General features: G+C 36.6%; 2 protein-coding genes across 2 annotated transcripts; one reads left to right on the top strand and one right to left on the bottom strand.

Annotated features, from left to right (window-relative positions):
- Positions 1 to 1,813: 1,813 nt before the first annotated feature.
- Positions 1,814 to 6,932, top strand: LOC114261782 (cation/H(+) antiporter 24). Its single transcript, XM_028202089.2, has 3 exons — positions 1,814 to 2,297; positions 3,622 to 4,623; positions 5,631 to 6,932. Exons 1-3 carry the CDS (start codon positions 2,073 to 2,075, stop codon positions 6,789 to 6,791), a joined length of 2,388 nt encoding a protein of 795 aa, XP_028057890.2. The 5' UTR covers positions 1,814 to 2,072; the 3' UTR covers positions 6,792 to 6,932.
- An 11,806-nt stretch (positions 6,933 to 18,738) lies between these two features.
- On the bottom strand, positions 18,739 to 21,554 carry LAC3 (laccase 3). Its single transcript, XM_028202088.2, has 6 exons — positions 21,364 to 21,554; positions 21,118 to 21,269; positions 20,755 to 20,999; positions 20,444 to 20,572; positions 19,389 to 20,333; positions 18,739 to 19,195 (listed from the first exon to the last, which is right to left on the bottom strand). Exons 1-6 carry the CDS (start codon positions 21,481 to 21,483, stop codon positions 19,065 to 19,067), a joined length of 1,722 nt encoding a protein of 573 aa, XP_028057889.2. The 5' UTR covers positions 21,484 to 21,554; the 3' UTR covers positions 18,739 to 19,064.
- Positions 21,555 to 22,785: the final 1,231 nt, after the last annotated feature.

Here is a 22,785-nt window from a genome sequence, read left to right as displayed (position 1 = left end):
ACTATGGACCTAGAATTTATGTCCAGCAAAAAAAATAAAAAAACTGTGATTTTAATTGTGAACTGGTGTGTTTGATTGGGGGATAAAAGGGAGACTATTTATTGTGCAGATTGCAATTTGGAGGAAGTATTCAATCCGCCGTTTGTTTTTTTTTAATCTACCGGACATGGAGTTTGGCCGGACTCATTATCCCTCGTATGGGGGACTATTGTGTCTTAGGGGGGGTGTGAGACAATTTTGGGGAGACAATCCACTATTGGGATTAGGTGGTAAAATGACCATTTTGACTCTCTACTATTTAATTATGTATTATATTTAGTAAAATTCAATAAAATTTAAATGTCTCAATTTAAAAATAAAATAATTTTATTTAACTTTTTATTGATGTTTTATTTATTTAATTTTTTTTAAATAATTTTTTATTGATGTTTTATTTTAAAATTTTGTTTATATTTTATTTAATTTCATTATTTAAATTTTAATAGATGTTTTATTTAATTTCATTGTTTAATTATTATTATTTTTAAAAACAAATTTATTTAAAATTTTAATTAAAAAATAACATATATTTTTATTGATATTTTATTTATTTTATTTTAAAAAATTAAATTTATTTAATTGTGTAAAAAATAAAATAAAATAAATTTTTATTTAATCTAGATAAAAATAATTAAAATATTAAAGATATGTTTAATGTTGCTATTATTTAATAAACTATTGAAAAATGGTAAAATAGTCTTTTGGTCATTTATCCTATCCAGTCCGTCCAACCAAATGTTGGATTCACTAAAAATCTAATCCCATGAAAAAACAAACACAAGATACATATCCAATCCAACCAGACAACTAATCCCATGAAAAAACAAACACAAGATACATATCCGATCCAACCAAATAGTCTGGGAGATTCACAGTTCCAGAACTCAAATCTAATAGATTTTAATCCCCCTTATCTAGTCTGTCCAATCAAACACACCCTACGGGTTGCATTTTTTTTTTTTTTTGTCAGTCTAAGAGTTGCATTTTGATCACATTTTTTCTTCTTAAATTTATTAATATGAATTTTGTGTCATTTTAAACTTCGTTGTTTGGAAGTCTCTTTCTTGATGGTAATTTTTTTTCCAGATGATTTTTTTTTTTTTTTTTTTGAGGTGATTAGCAAAGCTAAAGTTATTAAAAAATTAATGGACCAAACAATATATCAAACTAACAATTTCATTATGTTTGTTGGATACATATAATCCTGTTGTCTCCAAATCTCTATGCCCCTCTGTCAATTCGTCTCTAATTATTGAATCACTTCAGATTTCTGAATCTTATAATTTCACATGATCTTATGATTAAAATTAATTGGGACAAGGTGAGATGAAACTTTAAGGACAAGAGTATCCTTGGCCTCATATGGGAAGGTGAGGGAAATGAAAAAATAAATAATTTTTTTATGAGTTTGTTTAGTATAAAAGTAATAAAATTACAAGTTAATTTTGTTGTACAACTTATGATAGCATGATAATTAAGCTTCTAACTTCTTGTAAAAATATTTTTTTAAAAAATATAAGAAATTTTAAATTTGTTATAAAAGCAATTATTTATAATTAAAAATTTTATTTTCTTATAAAATTTTCATTCTAATTAAATTCATACAAGAAAATATATTTCATTTTCTTTTTCTTTTCTTCGACTTCATTTTTTTCATTTATTTCTTTTTAATCAAATGGACTTTAAAATTACAATAAAGGATTCGATAAGGAAAAATAGTATACATATACATATGATCTCATCATGTGGTACCGAACCACAGCAATAGGAAATGGATAAAATTATAAATGTAACCGTCCCAAGTAAATGGACAACCGTAAACAAGACACTGAACTTTCTCTATTGCCCTCTTTTAACGCATGTCCATTCACTGAAGCATCTCTTTCTTTTAGTTGTGTGGTGCTTTGTCATGGGTTCGTATGGTTAGGGTTTTTCCTTCTTTTGCATGCATGCATGGCTAGGGTTTTCCATTTCCATTTCCATTTCCACAAGCTTGTTGAAGATGAACCGAGTGCTCTAAATGCTTTGCGGCCATGGTGAAAGACCGCGGTGGAGACTCCGTGCCAATCAACCATGCTGAGTTTATATGTCGAACAGTCCATGAGAGTCACCCCTCTGGCATTTTCTATGGAGAAAACCCTATGGAATACTCCTTCACACTTCTGTTGGCAGAGGTCACTTTAATCATTCTCATCACTCGCACCATTCGCTTTCTGCTCAAACCTCTCAGGCAGCCTAGAGTTGTCTCCGAGATCATTGTAAGTTTTCATTTTCCTTCTCCTTTTTGAGATTTCTCTCTTGAATATATGCATTATGAAATGGAAGGAAAATCTACAAATGATCTCATCCTAACACCCAGGAATTTCAAAATCATGTCTTATTTGTTTGGAGAATGCAAGAAAGACGACATTGGAGAACAAAAACTGAAATGAATTGCCTAGATGTTCAATTCAAATTCTATGAACTTGATGAAAATCTAAAAATGATCTCATCGAACATCCAAGAATTTCCAAACAATGTTTTATATTTTTCAATAATGCTTCAGACATCCAATTAGGGACATAGAAAGTGCCATTTGTGGTTAAAATTCATCATGGGTGTGATTTCCCACGCACTCACTCTGTGTCCAGATTTTATTTCTATAATTTTACTATAATCGTTTTAGAAAGATCTTTGGTTATTTGGTGTTTCATTCGGTGAACGATTTTATTGAGCATACGTTTTCTTCGACAAATTATAGTATTAATCATTTTAGTTCATTCCTTATATTAATTTGATTTTTATTAGTATAATTGACTCAATTTTAATTATTAATTTTAAATATTATATCAATTTATTTTAATAAAAAATAATTATTTTTTATGAAAATTACGACATGAGCATAATCAATTTTCAATACCATAATCATCTATTAAAGTTTTCTTACTTCCACACATTACAACCATGATCAACTATGGGCACTGTGTCTCTAATTTTTTTTCTCACCACTTTGAGATTATTTGAAATAATTTAAATAAGTATATTTTTTAACTTTTTATAAAAAAAAATATATAGAAAAATAAAGAGATAATATGACCTAAATAAATACATTTATCTAAATAAGTACAATTATTTAGAAGATGTCAACCAAACTCTTAATCATACCTTTCGACCCTACAATACCCTTTCACCAAGGATCCTCTAGAGTGTTTTTTCCCTAAAGTTTTCTAAAGTGGTGTATTGTGTGGTTGAGATTTAATGCTGAAAAATTGATGTGACTTGTCATTAAATCTCAATCACATAATGCACTACTCTAGGAAACTTTAGGGAAAAAAAATTCTAGAGGATCCTTGCTCCTCTCTACTTTTCTGTACATCTTTTCGTAAAAAGACAAAAAGTGCACTTTTTTAGGACACCTCAAACCAACCCTACAATTTTGAGTTGAATTGATTTATGTATAAAATATACAAATTTATAATTTTACCCTTGCAAGTAGGCACTCGACATATGAACTAAATTAATATAATATTAAAAATATACTTGTTACTTGTAAAATTAAATTTTTAGCAAATCTTATGCTAACATATTATAATGTCATTCAAGGGTGGAATAATAATCGGACCCTCCGTTCTAGGTCGGAACAAGACCTTCTCGAAACACATCTTCCCGGACAACGCAGGCTACGTCTTCAAAAATGTGGGTTTAATCGGCTTCGTATACTTCCTCTTCTTATCGGGCGTGAAAATGGACCTCACAACCATTCAAAAAACCGGTAAAAAGCAATGGTCCTTAGCTCTCTTCGGAGTCATCGTTCCATTCATCATCGTCGGTGCACTCGCCATCGCCATTCGAAAATTCCTAGACAAGCAACTCTCCCGCGTCCCCATTATCGGTGGCGTGGCCTCCGCATTCGCCATCACGTCATTCCCAGTCCTCTACCAGATCATCAAAGAGCTCAACCTCCTCAGCTCCGAGATCGGCCGATTAGCACTGTCGACAGTAATCGTCAGCGATGTAATTGGAATCAACTGCTTCATTGTTTTTGAAGCAGCGAGGCAAGGGGAGGAGCACCCGATGTCCGCTCTCTGGTACCTGGTTTCGCTGGTCGGAGTGGGAGTTTTCATTCATGGTTTCCGGCATGCAATGGCGTGGATTGTGAAGACGACGCCGGAGGGGAAGCCGGTGGAGCAGGCATACGTAGTGGCAATTTTGCTGGCTGTGATGGGGATAGGATTCGTTAGCGATGTTACGGGGGCGGGGCTGGCGAATGGGCCGCTGTTGTTGGGACTGGCGGTGCCGGACGGGCCGCCGCTGGGGGCTACGCTGGTGGAGAGATCGGAGACGATCATTGCGGAAGTTTTTATGCCGTTTTCGTTTGCGTTTATTGGGATGTATACGGACGTGACGTCCATGAGTGGGCAGTGGTCTATATTGGTGCCGCTGATTGGGATGGCGCTGGTGGCGTACGTGACGAAATTTGTTGCGACGCTGCTGGTTTCGAGATTTTTTGAAATGCCGATGAGGGATGGCCTTACTCTTAGCCTTGTACTGAGCTTGAGAGGTCAAGTGGAGCTTTTGATTTTCATGCACTGGATGGATTTGGAGGTAATCTTGCAATCCCACTCTATTTTTAAATTCAACAAATATAGACTTACACAAAAGTTAATTACATTTTTGCCCCCATGAAGTCTATATTTTATGTGATTTTGGCCCTATAATTGTATCAATCCCATCTCTAAAGTATTAAGGTTTTTTTTTTTTTTTTTTATTACAGCTAAAAGATTTTTTTTTTTAAACTTTTTGTTTTTGATAAAATAATTTACATTTCAGATCCATTCACGAAAGATAAAATTAACTTTTTAAGATTTTATTTTTGTTTCTAGTGAATTCTAAAATATTCTTTTAGATTCATCTAGTCTAATATGACCTAAATGTTTTTTTTTTTAAAAAAAAAATCACTAAAAATAAAACAAAATACTAAAAAAATTACTAAATAATCAATTGTCAAAAATCCATTCTAAAGTTGTCCCCAAAATTGAAGTCGTGAATATTTATTGTCAAAATCATAGATATATTTGAAGCACAAAAAAAAAAAAAAAGAAAAAAAAAAAAAAAAAGAACACCAATTTCTGATTTTCTTTAAAAAAATACTCCTTTCTTTGATCATAAATACTGAAGGTCTGAGCCATATAGCACTCACCAGATTGACAAAATTAAAATGTAGGAACCAAAATTACACCAAATTCAAATTTTACAAACTACGAGTATAATTAATCTAAGAGAGGGAAATATATATATATATATATATATTATTTTTTTTCTTTTTAAGCAAAAAACATTGTTTGACTAACTGTTTCAAAAAATTAGATCTAATTTTTAGCCTCAGTGATCTGGCAATTAATTAGGATATTAAAGGTAATACTTTCTCTCATATCTTCTCTAATTATCAACTAATCATATCATTTGCACATTATTGGGTCTAAAAAATAATCTAATGAATTTGTATATCATTTTTCATTAAAAAATACTCCAAGAAATTATGAAAACAGTCTGCTTTGCTATCATCCAATAAGTGTTTTAACTGTAATATCTATTGGAATGTGGCAGTACAGATTATAGAGATTCCAACATTCACAATGCTGGTTATACTATCAACAATCGTGACAGCAATAGCCACACCTCTGATCAGCATACTCTACGACCCAACAAGGCCATACATGGTTAACAGAAGAAGAGCAATCCAATACACCCCTCCAAACACAGAACTCAACATAGTAGCCTGCATTCACGAGCAAGAGAGCGTGACAGGCTTAATCAACCTCCTCCAAGTCTCCAACCCAACCGTCAGCAGCCCATTCCACGTCTACGCCCTCCGCCTCATTGCCCTCGTGGGTCGTGCCGCCCCAGTCTTCATCGACCACGAGAACCAACCCCAGGCCGTGGAGCACCCCGGCTTCAGCACCATCCAACACGCCCTCACACTGTTTCAAGAAACCCGAGGCGAATACATCACGTTCCACTTGTTCACGTCAGTCTCGCCAACACGTACCATGTACCAGGACATATGTGAGCTCGCTTTAACAAAAAAAGCGAATCTCATCATATTACCTTTCAAGAGAGGGAATTTGGATAGCCGAACCGAGGTGGTGAGCGACGGGGAGATTCACTCTGTGAACTCCAAGGTTCTCGCTCACGCACCTTGTTCGGTTGGGGTTTTCGTTGACAATGGTTCTTTCATGAACCATGTAGTCAACCTTTCGATGAGGCGGTCAGGGCACCATTTCGCCGTGCTTTTTTTTGGTGGGGCGGATGCCCGGGAGGCAATTGCCTACGCGGACAGGATGGCGGGGAATGTGGATGTGACATTGACAGTTGTTCGATTTCTTGCGTTTAACGGGGAAGGGGATGATGAGATGGAGAAGAAGCTTGACGACGGGTTGGTGACGGCGTTTTGGGTGAAGAATGAGGGGAATAATAGGGTGGTTTATAGGGAGGTAGTGGTGAGGAATGGGGAAGAGACTGTGGCGGCCATACAGGGGATGAATAATAGTAAGTACTTTGATATGTGGATTGTGGGGAGGACACAGGGGATTAATCCATTGCTGGTGCAGGGAATGACTAGTTGGAGCCAAAACAATGAACTTGGTGTAATTGGGGACTATGTTGCTTCTATGGATTTAGGGGGTACTGCTTCTGTGTTAGTGGTGCAACAGCAGGTTTTGAGAGAAGGTGCTTCCAATGGCTTGCTAAGGAGATTTTCATTTCCTAAATAGGGAGAATTACATCTCAGTGGGAGGAGAAAAAAAAATTTACACAAATATGGAGATGTAAAAATTCACTTGCATCCTATCACAAACCACTTGCACCCCACATATTTTTGTAATTTTTTTGGTCAATCCCACTATTTTAAAATTTCCCTTGTAAATATTAGGAATTTTGTATGCATTTATTGTTTTTATTTTTACCCACTGACATGAAAACTAAATAGGAAAAAAGAACAAGTGTTTTGTTGCGTTACAAAGGTTTGTTGCTGAGAAATTGGTTGCATTTACATTTTTGTAAAGAAAAGAAAAGAAATGATTATTAAAATTAAAAAAAAAAAAAAGATGTGATTAAGGTAGAAGGTTTATACCCTAATAAATAGTATTGTTGAATTAAGCTTAAAGATTTTATTACATTCAAAAATAAAAACAAAAAACAAAGATTTTAAAAATATAAGCTTGAGTCTCAACACATTTAGCCTCCGTTTGGGAAGTGGGTTGGCTTTTTGGCTTTTTGGCTTTTTTGGCTATTTTAGCCTGGGCTAAAAAGCTTGGTTTGGGAAGGACTTTTTGGCTTTTTGGCTTTTTGACTTTTTTTTTGTGAGAGAAGAGTGTAATGATTATGGGTTGGATGTGATGTTTTGTTTGTTGTGGCTAAAATAGCCTGTTTTGTCTTTTGTGGCTATTTTAGCCCCAACCCACTTGCCAAAAGTTAACCATTGGCATGTGAGAGGTGGCCTATTGACCAAGCCTGCGAACCTGTCTGAGTCAAGCTTATTGGACCGGGCTTAAGTAAGATTTGGGCTCATAAGTTGGCCCAACAAACAAGGCTCACTGACTTAACCCGTGAGTGGACTTAGATACCATTTTCACAGTCCAGCCCCATCTAATGCAAGCCCTTGTGTTCAAGTTTACTTAGACGAAACCTGCAAGGCAGTAATATTGCTATGCCTCTCTGTAGCGGAAAATTTAGATTATTTTTGGAATATCACATATCCGTACTCCTAATCAATTATAAGTTATTCTGTTCCTTCAAATTTCTCAATCATCCAACACAATACTTAGGAGTTTAAAAATAGCCCGCGGACCGAGATGGGCCAGGCCCCTTTAGGCCTGTTTGGGCAGCCCGAGCCCCTGGGCTTGGGCTATCATTTTGAAGCCCGGTCGGTGGCCCAGTCTATTGTCCACTTAAGGCCCACTCAAGGCCCGATTTGCCCAAGACCCAGTGTCTTTTGTAGTAAAAAATAATAAAATTTTGATAGAAAAAATTAAAAAAAAATAGTCAGACCTGCCCAAGCCTGAAGCCAAGTCCAAACCCGTCCAAGGTTCGAATACCCCTAGGCTTAGGACTGAGCCTGATCTTAATTTTTTTGGCCCGTGGACTAGCTCGGCTTGACCTGAATTTTGGCACGAGTCCGCAAGACCCGACATGGGCCAGGCCAAATTAGATTTACACCCCTAACAATACCCCACTTACCTACATTTTCTACAAATCACAATGTTATGAAATATTACGTATTTATCCAGAATTGCTATTGTGAGGTGTTTGGTGCTGTTTTTTTTTATTTTAAAAAATATATATATTACAAAAAAGTGAAAAGCCACATTTTACGATAAGTCAAAAATTATTTAAATTATTTTTTTAGTGTTTATTACCAACTTATTACTTTTGAGAATCACCACAAGCAATGACAAATCTAGGGGTGAGTATGGTTCGGATTGGACCGGATTGGGATAAAACCAGGACCAATCCGTTATCTACGGTTCCTGAAAAATTGGAATCAATCCAATCCGTTTAAATCATGGAACCAATCCGAACCAATCCATTTAAATACGGATTGGATCGGTTTAGGACCACGGATTCACATAATTAAATAACAAAAAAATATATATAACACTTTAATTTCATAAAAATATAAACATAGCGCTATATTAGTTCCACAATAGCAACATCTATTTCTATAATAGCGACATACTGTGCTAGAATTTAAACAACCATAAGAAAACTGGTTTCACCATAAGTATTTAAACCATTACAAATTAAAACTAAAAACTAACAAATAAAAGTAATAAAAGAAGATATTATACGATTTTATGTTTGAGTTTAGATTTTATATAGAATAAGAGAAGATACTATGGGGGAGGATGTATAATAAAAATATATACTATTTGTATACGGTCCGGATCGGTTCCAATCCGAAACCGTGGGGTTCAATCCGGAACCAATCCGTGTACTACGGATTTTTAATTTTTCAATCCGGAACCGAACCACGAATTCAAAAAATCAATCCAAACCTATCGAATTGGACTGAACTGGATCGGATTACGGATTTCACGGATTCCTTGCTCAGTCCTAGACAAATCCGGTTTTTCGTTAAAACAAACCAACTTTATTGTATTGAAAAGGTACATTCAAACTAGCCCAATTTTACAACAAATGGTTTAATAGTGCAGAAGCGGCCAAGCAAACCCAATCTCAACTAGGTTACTAATTAGTATGATGCAACGTTGTCAGATGTGATTTGTTTATTTTTGCAAGGCATGTGAAACCATTTGTTGGCATCAAATGATAGCATTAATATTAAAGGTTTTTTTTTTCTTCAGTAAAAACATCAAATTCATTTTGTGATTAATAAATTATCAAATAGTCCACCCATACACCAATCTGGGGACAACACATGTAAACCTGCTACTTTAGAATCAACATTTTCAATTAGTAGTGTTTTATTGTACTTATAAGTCAACACCCAAAGAAGTTCACAAGCATAAATTTAATTTATAAAATGTCTAATTTTTTCCGAGTGTTCTTCTCGTCTACATCAACATTATCATTCAGAGATTTTGCTCTAACAATTAAAAGCATCTCATAAATAATATCACATATCGTCTCAAATTATGAAGTAATTATCAAATGAGGACACACAATATAATAGAAGATGTAGATTACATTCAATGAAGTTTCAGTTTACCAAAAAATGTATATATAAATTAAAATGTTTTTTTTGACATGACATGCAACTGGATGTACTTTTGCAAATAAAAAACATAGGCATATGTTATTTTTTTTGGCATTGATTTTTTGGGTAAAAAAATACAAAAGATAAAATAATTTAAATAAGTTAATAAGATAAAATGTCACATCTCAATTATAATTATTTTATTTTTTTCTCACAAAAATTAAAAAATCAAAAAAAATTAAACTAAACAAATTTTTAATTACAAGTTAAAATAGTCAAAAAAAACTAATTAAAAAAATCAATTACCAAACGACAACTTTGGCATATGGGTTGGTCTTGTTAAAAGATTAGCTGAACTTCAATCAAGCCATTGATTAGTACAGAAAGTTTGTTATTAGTGTGTGAGTGATTTTCCGACCACACTGCCAACTCAGTATTCAGCTGGAGAGCACTGGCAGAATAGATGGCACCTGTCTGACCTGCAATAGAAAGAGAAGATTCCTGCGTGGTTCATCCCCCCGAGGGCACTCCGACGATCAAGTCAGTATATCTCTCAAAGATAATCAATAATGCTAAACTCACTGTTCAGAATATAAATTGCGTACCTTAGACCCACGGAGGTGCCTCTCTTTTATAGCTAACTCAATCCTTGTCCCAACAGGAGCCTGACTCTAATGGACTTAGGATTACTATCAATCTTGGACTCCTAGTAGGATTGGGATAAACTCCCTAAGAGTCTTATCATTTCCCAACTGTAGTCTTCCCCTTTTTTAGGACTCTTGTGCCTTATTCGCTTATCTCGGATTCCGATATCTTTGGAGGTAACCTCGACCTTGTCGAGATAACCTAGGCGTCATGACCAGGGCACGTGGCACCTCGGCTGACACGTCGGCATCACCTTAGCCACGTGTTGGTACTCAGAAAATATATCCCCACAACTGCCCCCTAGGTTCTATTACCTCGGCATTTTGAGGCGATGGAACCGATATCATTCCTTTCTTCCAGTACGTCGGTTTACAGTATCTCAGCCGAGATCAATGAATGTTCTGTCAGTACCACAATTTTATGGGCTTGGAAGTAATGGTTCAACTTCTTTGAAGCCATTTGGTTATTCTTCCTATTAAGTCTCCCTGCTGCAATAGGGACTTCAATGAATGTTCTGTCAGTACCACAATTTTATGGGCTTGGAAGTAATGGTTCAACTTCTTTGAAGCCATTACTAAAGCCAGTACCAATTTCTCTATGGGTAGATACCTCGTTTCTGCGTCGGCTAGGGTTTTGCTTACATAGTAAACAGCCCTTTGCTCCCCTTTTTTCTTCTCGGATTAGTACTGCACTTATCACATGTTCTGAAACTGCCAAGTACAGGAACAGTTCCTCCCCAGGTTCTGGATTCGAAAGAATTGGAGTTGTGGTCAGGTAATTCTTCAGATCGGCAAATGCTTCTTCGTACTCTTCTGTCCAAAGAAAGTTCATGGCTTTCTTCATTGAGTTGAAGAAAGGTTTGCACTTGTCTGAGCTTCTGCTTATGAACCTGTTCAGGGCTGCGGTCCTTCTAGTTAGCATCTGCACGTGTTTTGTTGATGTCGGGCTCTTCAAATTTAGGATGGCTTTGATCTGATCTGGGCTGGCCTCAATGCCCCTTCTGGTCACTGGGTATCCTAAAAACTTACCAGATCTAACTCCAAATGCACACTTCGATGCATTGAGTCGGAGCCGATATGTTTTAAGGATTTCAAAGACTGTTTTTAGATCGGCGAGATGACCCTCAGGCTCCTTGGTTTTAACGACCATGTCATCGATGTAGACTTCTACTGTTCGGCCAATCAGGTGTTTGAACATTTTGGTTACCAACCTTTGGTAAGTTGCTCCTGTATTTTTCAACCCGAAAGGCATTACTCTGTAACAGTACAGGTCTTTTGGGGTGATGAACGCAGTCTTCTCTTCGTCTGGAGGGTACATGGCTATCTGGTGGTACCCCATGTAGGCGTCTAAGAAGCTCATTCTTCCATGCCCTGAAGTGGCATCTACTAGTTGGTCAATCTTGGGTAAAGGAAAGTTGTCTTTGGGACAGGCTTTGTTAAGGCTGGTAAAGTTTACGCAGACCCTCCATTTACCATTTTTCTTCTTTACCACCACTGTATTGGATAGCCATGTCGGGTAGTGAACTTCTCTAATGGCCCTGGCCTCCAGAAGTATGTCTACTTCTTCCTCTACTGCTTCGACGTATGCCAACGTCAATCTTCTCGCTCGTTGAATTACAGGTTTGGCTGACCTGTCAACGTTTAGCTTATAGCAAGTGACCTCGGGGTCAATGCCTGGCATTTCGTAAGGCGTCCACGCGAATACCTCAATATTTGCTCTCAAAAAAGCTTCAAATTCTTTTCCCTCTTCTTCGGCTAAACCCGAGCCGAGAAGAAAGAAGCGTTCTTCATCCCCATCCTGGACGAGGATTTTCTTCAATGCCTCTTCGCTCTTCTCGGCTAGTTCCTTGCCGACGTCTTCTAGGACTTCCACGTCCTCATCTTTAATTTCTACCTTTTTTGGCTCTCGTATACTACAGGTAGATTTCATTACTACCATGGAGCAATTCTTCGCCTGCAGCTGATCGCCTTTGACTTCCTCAATCCCATGCTTTGTTGGGAACCACAATAGTTGATGCAGTGTTGAAGGAACAGCCCCCATTGCATGCAACCATGACCTTCCCAAGATGATGCTGTAAGGGGAGGGTGTATCGATGATGGTGAATTCTGTCTTGATCTTTCTGGTGCCAGCCTGCACCTCCAAGCTTATTGCTCCCAGTGGCCATGTCAACGTTCCATTGAACCCAACCATTGGGCCATTGGGTTGTTCCATATCACCTGGGTGAAGGCCGAGCTCCTTGTAACATCGAACGTACATAATGTCACAAGAGCTGCCTTGGTCAATCAGGATGCGTTTCACTTGGCACTCCCCAGCCTGGAGGGATACTACCAAGGCATCATTATGCAGATGTTGGACCATCTCTAGGTCGACTTCAGTAAAGGTTATCATTGGTCCCTGGCACTCTTCTGCCCGATGTCTTTTCTCCCTGACTTGGTAGACATGTTGTAGGTGTTTTACCTTCTGGGTCTCTCCTCGGATTTTGTTTTCGTTGACCTTCGAGTGGATTACGTTGATTACCCGAGGTCCTCCTGCCTACGGCTGTTGTGCTGGGAGAGGTGGGGCTGCTAATGCCTGAGGCAATCTTGCCCGTTCTTCTCTTGTCCTGGTCTCATTGACAAGGTCTCTCAGATGTCCTTGTCTCACCGGTCTTCCAAGTGTGTTTTCAGGGCTCTACAACTCTGAGTTGTATGCCCATCTTCATTGTGGTAGGCACAATGCCTGCCAACGTTTTTTTTTCATGAACTCTCCTAGAGTCCTCTCTGGCGTTCTAAAATAAAGCTGGTTCCGAATTTGATCCAGGACTTTGTGGATTGGGATTCGGAACACAGTTGTTACTGTTTGTGTGGCCCTCAGTTCTGCCTCTTGTTTGCTCAATCCATTGTTACCTCGGCCTCGTTTCAGCGAGCTGTTTCCTTTCTCTTGCTTTATCTCCTTAGTCCTTGACGTATCTTCCTCGGCTCTGGCATACTTCTCGATTCTCGCCATGAGCTCTTCTATACTTTTTGGCAATGTCTTTGCCAAAGACTTTCGTAGTGGACAGTTGTCTTTCAGGCCGTTCTTGAAAGATACGACCGCCACCTCTTGATTACATTCAGGTATTCGGTTGAACACCTCGTAGTATCTTTTGGCGTAGGCCCTAAGGCCTTCATCTTTGCTGATCTTCAGAGCCATCAATGCGTCCACTCTTAATGGCTGAAGTTTGTTTGTCACGAACCTGGCCACAAACATCTCGGCCAGGTCTTCACACTTCCCTTTGGTAGTTTGTGAAACCAATCTGATGCAATCTCTCCGAATGACGAGGGGAACACTTTACAGAGCAACGGCTCGTTCCCACTATGTAATGCCATTGAGTTCAAGTATAATCCAATGTGGAAGTTAGGGTTTGACTTACCATCGTATATTTGAAACCTTGGCATACTGAATCTCTTTGGTGCCTCGAATTTGTCTAATTCCACTGAGAATGGTGTTCTCGGCTTAACAGGTGAAGTTACCTAGGCATCGGCGTTTTGTTGCTTCCTCTTGAGGTAATCTCTCAAGTCTTCTTTGCTCCGCCCAGGAGCTCGGCTATCTTTCAACTTCAGTCTTTTCGGTATACTACTCTCGGCCTCGTAGTGAGCCCTTTTCGATCCTTCTCCATGAGTTGTGTCGAAGCACAGCGCTTGTCCCTGAACATGCCGATGTCCTTTGGGGTCTGCCTCCTTTGTGTAATGCGTCCTCCGTGATTCTTCTCTTCTTAACTCTCTTCGTCTGACTTCCCTAGAGGGTCGGTGGGAGTGTCTCTTGCTCCCGTTGTGCTGAGGGGCTACGGGGATTGTTTTCTGCCCTCCCTTCTAGGTATTGGCCGCTGGAATCGGCGTGTCGTGCAGCGAGAACGGTGGCTGCATAACGTTATTTTGCATCATGAAATTGACAACTGATTGCAGGTCTGCCAGTTTGTTTGCCATCTCTTTTACCTCTTCGTCCCTCCGCAGGCATCTATCCTTCCAAATCTGGAGGTCGTCCTCGTTGTAGTAACCACTTCGATCTGGTTTCTTTGGTGCGTCGCCAATCTGGCCGACGTCTTTCACTCCGTGATTCTGGTCACGAGTTTCTGCGTTGCATTCGTCTCCTTCGACATCAAGGTCAATAGGTCTCCCACTCCCAGCAGGAGTGTCATCCCCAATCTTTTCCTTCTGTCTGTTACTGGCTATCTATTCTTCTTTCGTTCCCACAGACGGCGCCAAATTGTGTGAGTGATTTTCCGACCACACTGCCAACTCAGTATTCAGCTGGAGAGCACTGGCAAAATAGGTGGCACCTGTCTGACCTGCAACAGAAAGAGAAGATTCCGGCGGTGGTTCGTCCACCCGAGGGCACTCCGACGATCAAGTCAGTATATCTCTCAAAGATAATCAATAGTGCTAAACTCACTGTTCAGAATATAAATTGCGTACCTTAGACCCACGGGGGTGCCTCTCTTTTATAGCTAACTCAATCCTTGTCCCAACAGGAGCCTGGCTTTAATGGACTTAAGATTACTATCAATCTTAGACTCCTAGTAGGATTGGGATAAACTCCCTAAGAGTCTTATCATTTTCCAACTGTAGTCTTCCTCTTTTCTAGGACTCTTGTGCCTTATCCGCTTATCTCAGATTCCGATATCTTCGGAGGTAACCCCGGCCTTGTCGAGATAACCTCGGCGTTATGACCAGGACACGTGACACCTCGGTTGACACGTCGGCGTCACCTTAACCACATATTGGTACTCAAAAAATATATCCCCACGATTAGTATTAAAATGAGAAGGTTCGATTAGTTGGTTTCCCCACATTTGTTACATGTACTTAATCCTATGGATTTCACATTAGCTCCAAGTTTCAATAGATTAGGTAACCGGCCAAGAAAATACTGGGTCAAGTGTGTGTACTTAGTACTTTGTATATAAAAAACTGTGGAAAATTTTGTATTACCAACTGAGAAAATGTGTAATCTCATTGACAATGGGCTGGTCTATACAATATATTTTTTTAACGTTGGCCCATTTTGATGTGATGATTATCTATGTTCTTTGACGAACTTATTGCATCTGTTGACGTAAGAATCTCTGGTTGAAAAAGTATACATAACAAATAAATATATAATGATTAAGAGTGGGACACAAATCTCTAATTCTTAAAAACGAATTTTTTTTCACATATTTTATTTTAATAATTTGATATATTTATATTTTTAAAGGAATTTTTTTGATAAATCCTCTTTTTAAGAATTTTATTCCATCAAACTCATATTCTTTTTAACTATTCCATTAGATCCTATTTGAGATAAAAAGATCAAAACACCTTCAATCTCTCCTGCCCCTATTAATGTTGATATTTAATGTTAATTGTCATTACATTTTGGTAGTTCTTATGCATTAAGATATTGACTGTCATTATATTCATATTAATTTGAAATAAATTTTTGTCATTGTGTTGTCAATTACATGATGTGAATATTTATTTTAATTACATGAAATGAATATTCACATCATTATATTCACATTAATTTGAAATGATTTTTGTCATTGTGTTGTCAATTATATGATGTGAATATCTATACTAAAACAAACGAATGTGAACGTTCACATCACTATATTAGATGAGAGAGACATCACTACATATTGTGAATAAGAATATGTTGTCAATTAAAAATATAATGAACGTTATTTTTGATGTGTTGTCAATTAAAAATAATAATGTTCACATGTTGTGAAGGTTCACATCACTACATTAGATGAAAGAGAATATTCACATTATTTTTAATATGTTGTCAATTAAAAATATATTTACATTATATAATAATATAAAATAATAACATCAATATTATTTAATTTGTGTATGAAATTTTTTATACCTTGGTCCTTTCTCTTCTCTCTCTTCCCCTAACATTAAATATTAATATTAAATATAAGGGCATAAAAGTCTAAGACAATAGAGTAAATCAATAAAAAAAAATAAAAATAATTATGAAATAAAAGTATAAATACATAGGACTAAGTAGATTAAAAAATTTCTTCATAAATTTCTTGAATTAGAACACTTGGATTTATCAATAAAAATTTCTATTTTGAACATTTTTAAATAAATTGTTTATATAAAATAATTAAATTGATTCGATAATTATAATTATTTAATTTTATTAATTAGTTTTTTTATAATATAGTAAAATTATGTAAGTAGAATCAAAATAGTATGGCTTGGTTTGGGAAGTGTGTTGGCTTTTTGGATTTTTGACTATTTTAACCTGAGTTAAAAAGTTTGATTTGTGAAAGACTTTTTGACTTTTTAATTTTTTTAACTTTTTTTATAAAAAAATTATGTAATAATTATCGATTAAATGTGACATTTTATTTTTTATTACTAAAATAATTCATTTTATCTTTTATGACTAAATAACCACTTTAACCCTTCCCAATCAATGCCTAGGCTATATGTGTTGCCCAAAGCCACATTGATCCAGTCATTTTTTAGAGGATTATCCTAAAATTAAATCATATTGTACAAGTATTTAGAGTGTACATTCAATATGATGGGCCCACCTATGAAGAAAAATTACACTCACTGGTGGTTTGTTTTTTTTGACACAAACGTGAGTTGACTATTATTTTCTGCAGGTAGGTATTTCTGTGCTGCCATATGCTCGTTTCAAGTTTTTATTTTAAATTTCTTTTTCTTTTTTTTTTGGGGGGGGGGGGGGGGCTGTTTTGTAGTATAGCAGCAGAGTCTCGCGTAATCCCTATATTTTACACTTATATTATGTTTAGTTAGAAAATTTTAAAAAATAAATAAATAAATAAAATATGAATAAAATATATTTATATTTTATTTATTTTCACACATTTTTTTCTTTTTTTTTATTGTCATTATTATATTTGACTCACGAAATTAGACATTTATAGTGATGAATTATTATCTTTTAAAGACCAAAATTTTTGTCTCAAAAGATAACCTTTTTTAGAATCAAATTATTTTGTCTCTGCATTTATTAGCGATATTTTTGAAATTTTGTCAGTAAAAATCTTTTTTTAACTTATTAGAATAACCTTTTGGTGATTATTCTCACGATAACAAGAATTGATTCCTAGATTTTTTTGCAATAAAATTTTCACTTTTAAAAATAAAAAAGTTTGGTACTTAAAACTCTTATATTTTATCGTGTATTGTTAGTTATTTCGTGAATTACTCAATTTGGAATTAACTAATTCAAATTGTGTAAATTTGTATGTAAGTTAAATTCAATTTTGTTTGGGCAATAGACTTGGTAGATTTTAAATTATCAAAGTTTAGGTCACAATTCAGTGAAGATATGACCAAATTTGAATTATCATAATGAAACAAAAATTTATAGTCTTTTGAGTTATTTCATTCTTACAACACATTTAATTATGTAATCTATAAATGGACTAAAAATGTAAATCCACACGGAGTAGTGCTATTCAAGGCTAAAAATTAAGCTTATTTTTTAAACTTAATAATGTGACAATCTATTAGAATATCTAAGGTTATTATTCATCAGTCAATCATATTTTTTATACTTCGATCTAGAGTTTAGGTTACACTTCAGTGAAGATATAACCAAATTTGAATTATCATAATGAAACAAAAATTTGAAGTCTTTTGAGTTTCATGCTTACAACACATTTAATTATGTAATCTATAAATGGACTAAAAATGTAAATCTGTACAGAGTAGTGCTATTTAAGGTTAAAAATTAAACTTATTTTTCAAACCTAATAATTTGATAATCTATTAGAATATCTAAGGTTATTATTCATTAGTCAATCATATATTTTATACTTGGAACCCACAAGGGTGGCCCAGTGGGTGAGGGAAGAAAACCTGGGGTCTGGGAATTTGCTCCTCCTGGAGGTCTCAAGTTCGAATCCCACTCCCCACGGGTTACTGTGCGGGCCACTGGAGGTTTACCCGGTCGTTAACTTCAGGGCCCTCAGGATTAGTCCCATGCTTCGGCTGTGGGGATACCTGAGTTATCAAAAATATATATATATATATATATATTTTATACTTGGATCTAAAAAGTAAGTCCAAATGATAAACTTGTATATCATTTTTCATCTTTATATATCCTGTTCAATAGTTTCAAGAAACACTAGTAATGATTCATTATATCTTATAAATCTAATGTGCACAAAATATATATTAGCCATTCTGTACACAATGAGAGAACTGAAATATTTTGGGAAAGGAATTCAGAGTATGGGAAATTGAATTATTTAGGAATGTGATTTTCTTACTTTTTTTTTTTTTTCTCAAAAAAACTATTAATGGTAATAATTTAAACAATTACACATGAAATTCATAGAAATTGCAACAAAGAAGTACTAAATAAAATGGATTACACATTGCCAATGTGGTTACAATGTAAATGTTACAAATGAGCTGATGCAACTTTGAAGAAACTTCTTCACATTTATTTAGTGTAGACTATTGAGCAGAGAATCCAATTCTCAAAGCAAAAACAACACAATCACCAAAAAAAAATGCAGCAATCAGACAACAATGGCCATTGCAGCCAACAATCTACAGTGAGATTCTCCTATATGAAGGAGACTAATAACATTCAAAAAGTTGACAAAACTAGGGAGGAACTAGTGGAAATTCCAACTAGTTTTTTGAAAACATTTAGAGTTTTTCTGTTGAAGATCTTAGCATGGAGGCAGATCAGGTGGAGGAGGCGCTACAGTCTGCAATTCGCCGACACCATTTTCAACGATGATTGACGTAGCCAGACCCCACATTAGATGAGAATCTATGTGACAGTGCATCAGCCAAACCCCTGTTTTGCAAATAATAAAATGATTTCAAAATTTATTCAATTAATAGTAGTCATCGAAGTCTATTATTCAATATTCGTTCTGTTTGTTTTGTTGAAAAACATTTTATATTTCAAAACATCAAGAAATGCAGAAGTTTTTTCAAAAGACGTTTTCTGCTGAAACAAACAGAGCGACGAATTACAATCAATTTACCTGGATTATCAGCGACAAACCGGATGACTGCCCATCCACCAACGGGGACATCAATAGTGTTCCTCTGTGGAGGATCAATGAGGTTAAATCTTGCAGGATCTCTTCTAGGATTAAAATTACCAAAACCTTGTCCAACAACATAGAAATGGTACCCATGAAGATGAATAGGGTGGTCCTCTGTTGTGACAATAGCTGTATCTTGCAACACAATTTGGACCCTGGAACCAAACTTCATCTTGTGAAGCTTAGTCCCGTAAACAGGTTGCCACAACCCCCGGGGCACATTGCCCGTGTAGTTGAATTGTACAGGTGGAACAGTCGGAAAGTCCGTGGTATAGACACCTGGCACATTTTGATAGTAGGCTTGGAGTAAAGAATTCCTTTTCCTTCTCGGGAGTACAAACGACACGTTGTTCATGCTGGCTGCGAAACGGGTGTTATTAGGCCCTTGACACCGCGGTCCAGGGGTACAATTGACAAGTCCTAACCCGATGGTGAAAAAAAGGTTTTCGTCGATCACGGTTGGGACTTCGACCTTAAAAGGACTTCTAAATTGTGACGTGAAAGCAGTGACGGTAGCAGTGTCGTTGTAGGCCGGTAACCGGGGCATGATTGGCCTGGAGGGGACCCCTGTCTTGGCCGTTCTGTATTTGAGGATGGCGGTGGTGGTGGTGTTGTCAAACGGTGCATTTTGGGCAGTGGCATAGGCACGGGCAGCCATGTAGTAGTGCCCAGGAGTCTGGTCAGTGGTGAGGAGGACATCGGTTGTCTGGCCGGGTCCCAACATGAGGATGGACGTTGTGAAGGGCCGAGTGTAGAGCGCATCAGTGGCCACGACGGTGAACCTGTGGTTGGCTACCGCGAAGAAGAGTTGTTGATTGAGTGCAGCGTTGATGATTCGGAGGAGAATTGTTTCCCCGGAATCCACAGTGAATCTGACTGTGCCTGTATTGTAATTTAGAGTTATGTCAATTGGTATATGATGAAATAGAAGTCAAAAAATTTAAATAAAAAAAAGCAATGATAGTGCACGAGACTCCTGTTACTGTACAGACCTTTATTGGAACATGGGTATAAGTCGCCAGGTTGACCGTTAATGGTGTAGGCGTCGGATACATTTGGAGCTGCCCCGGTGAAAACTGTCTGTCTTTGGACACTAATGGGGTCTCTGTTCCACCATTCCCCTGTTCATCATCATCAGTACCATTGTTATATTGGTTACTCAAAATTGGTAGGGAAAACTTGTAATTGACTCGTGCTATTATTTCATACTTGTACAGAAATACAATACAGGAAAGAGGCGGATCTCCTATATTCTGTGTTCTATTTCTATGTAAGTAGTAGTACCGCTCATGTTATTCATTACCTAGAAGAATAGGGATCTCTTGCTTGGGATTTTGGAAGGGATAAGGAGAACCCAATTTAGGGTGAATGATGAGTGCTCCATAAACAGTAGCTCTAAGCCATCTGCTATGAGCATGCCACCAGAGTGTTCCCTCCTGATCTTCAATCGTGAACCGGTACGTGTAGGTCCCTCCTGGCTTGATCGGACACTGTGTCACATATTCAGGTCCATCTGCCCATTGACTTCGTATTTGTCGAATTCCGTGCCTGATAGTCACAACAATAAGACACCAAAAAACACGTAACTAAATTAATCACTCAATCGATGAATCTGAGTCACGCATTTCAATTTTTGTGTCACAAGTGTACTTATAGAAACTTGTACCAGTGGATGGTGATATTGTAACGTCCACTGTTTAGGACTTTGATGACAAGTGTGTCACCGTTGCGTACTTCCAATGTTGGCCCTGGAAATTGGCCGTTAACAGTGATTATGTTATGAGTTTTGCACAGCCTGTTCACCGGAGTTTCTTGAACCTATTTCAAGATGAAAAAAAGTATATTTTTGTTTATAACCAATGAGAAATCGCTACAAAGAAGATTGAAGGAGAAGATGAAGAAGAAAACGTACGGTGAATTGGTGGTGGTGAATTTCTGCATTTGCAAAAGACGATATAAGCGAAAATAAAAAGAGAAGGGCTAGGAAGAGGCAGTTGAACTGTGGCTTAGCATGCACTTTGTAAGCCTCCATGTATGATGAGATCGTCTCTTCCACTAGGCTTTGGTTCTATTGTGTATGTGAGTTAGACTATATGATGGACCAGTAATTTATACTGCACTAGGGACTGCATAGAAAGCTTAGCTTCATTAAAAAATTCAAGATTTTAAAAAAAATAATAATAATAATAAATGAGAAAGATAGACGTTTAAGGCCTTCTAGGACAGATTAGGTTATGAGTCAACAGCAACATGAAAGATTTGAGAGGCAGCCAAGTCCAACTAAAGAGGAGTTGGTGCACCCACTGGCTCTGCGGTTTGTTAAAAGATTCTGTTATGATCAGCCCTATTTTTTTATGTATACTAGAAATGGTCAATTTTTTTTTTTATTAATTTTTTTCATTAGAAAGGGTGGTTTGGCACAGCGGTAAGGCTTGTTGTTAGTATCTCGAATGATAAAAATTCGAGTCACATAAATAGTCTCTATAGAAATGAGAGTATGAATGCGTATATTTTGTCCTCCTCAAACATTACTTTAGTTAAAGTCTCGTGCACTGAGTTATCTTTTTTTATAAGTGGAGGAGTAAATTGAACTCATATAGAAAAAAAAAATTTATGGGTGACATTGGAAGTGCAGTCCAAAACTCTTAATGTCGTGAGCCATGATTTGGTATTTAGTCCAAGTGTTTTTAGTGTTCAAATTACGGGCATTGTCTCTACAAAACGTGGAAGAAGACGGTCTATCAACTATTTCTTTCGACCTGACATGAGATCTTCTGTCTTTAAATTCTCGTCTCTCTATCTCAATATGTTTTCAATCTAAGATCATATCTTGAGATTTTCACATTATCTTTTGATTGAAAATACACTAAGACAGAAAGCGGAAGCTTGTGTATTGGGTACGACAAGAGATTGATGTGGTCTAATTGTGTGTGATCACTGTCATTAATGTAAAAGACAAAATGTGAAATAAGGTTAGGATCACTGACTACCACCAAATTTATAGTATAAACAGGGAGGTCTAAGTGTTATGGTTACAGGGTGGTTAGTTAGTTAAACAATCCAATCCCCCGAATCTCAGAGGGACACCTAACAAGCTACACCACATTTAGAAATAATGTTTTCGTATTTAGTTTATATGTCAAAAAATTTTAGCACATAAAAAACGAATGGACTCATTTATTAGGGCATCATGGTTTGTCTCATTTTGTTTAATGATCATTAGGTTGAAATATGAGATTGATTGGAGAGACATTGGGGCTGTTGAATTTTGGTTAAGGTTTGTTGGACTTGAGGGATGGTGTATCTTTTGCTTTAGTTGACTTTCATTTTCTTT

The sequence above is a fragment of the Camellia sinensis genome, chromosome 14, assembly GCF_055761805.1.
Source record: "Camellia sinensis isolate YWXY chromosome 14, ASM5576180v1, whole genome shotgun sequence".
Taxonomy (NCBI): domain Eukaryota; kingdom Viridiplantae; phylum Streptophyta; class Magnoliopsida; order Ericales; family Theaceae; genus Camellia; species Camellia sinensis.
Note: the sequence above shows the minus strand (reverse complement) of the source record. Positions and strands in the feature narration are given on the sequence as shown.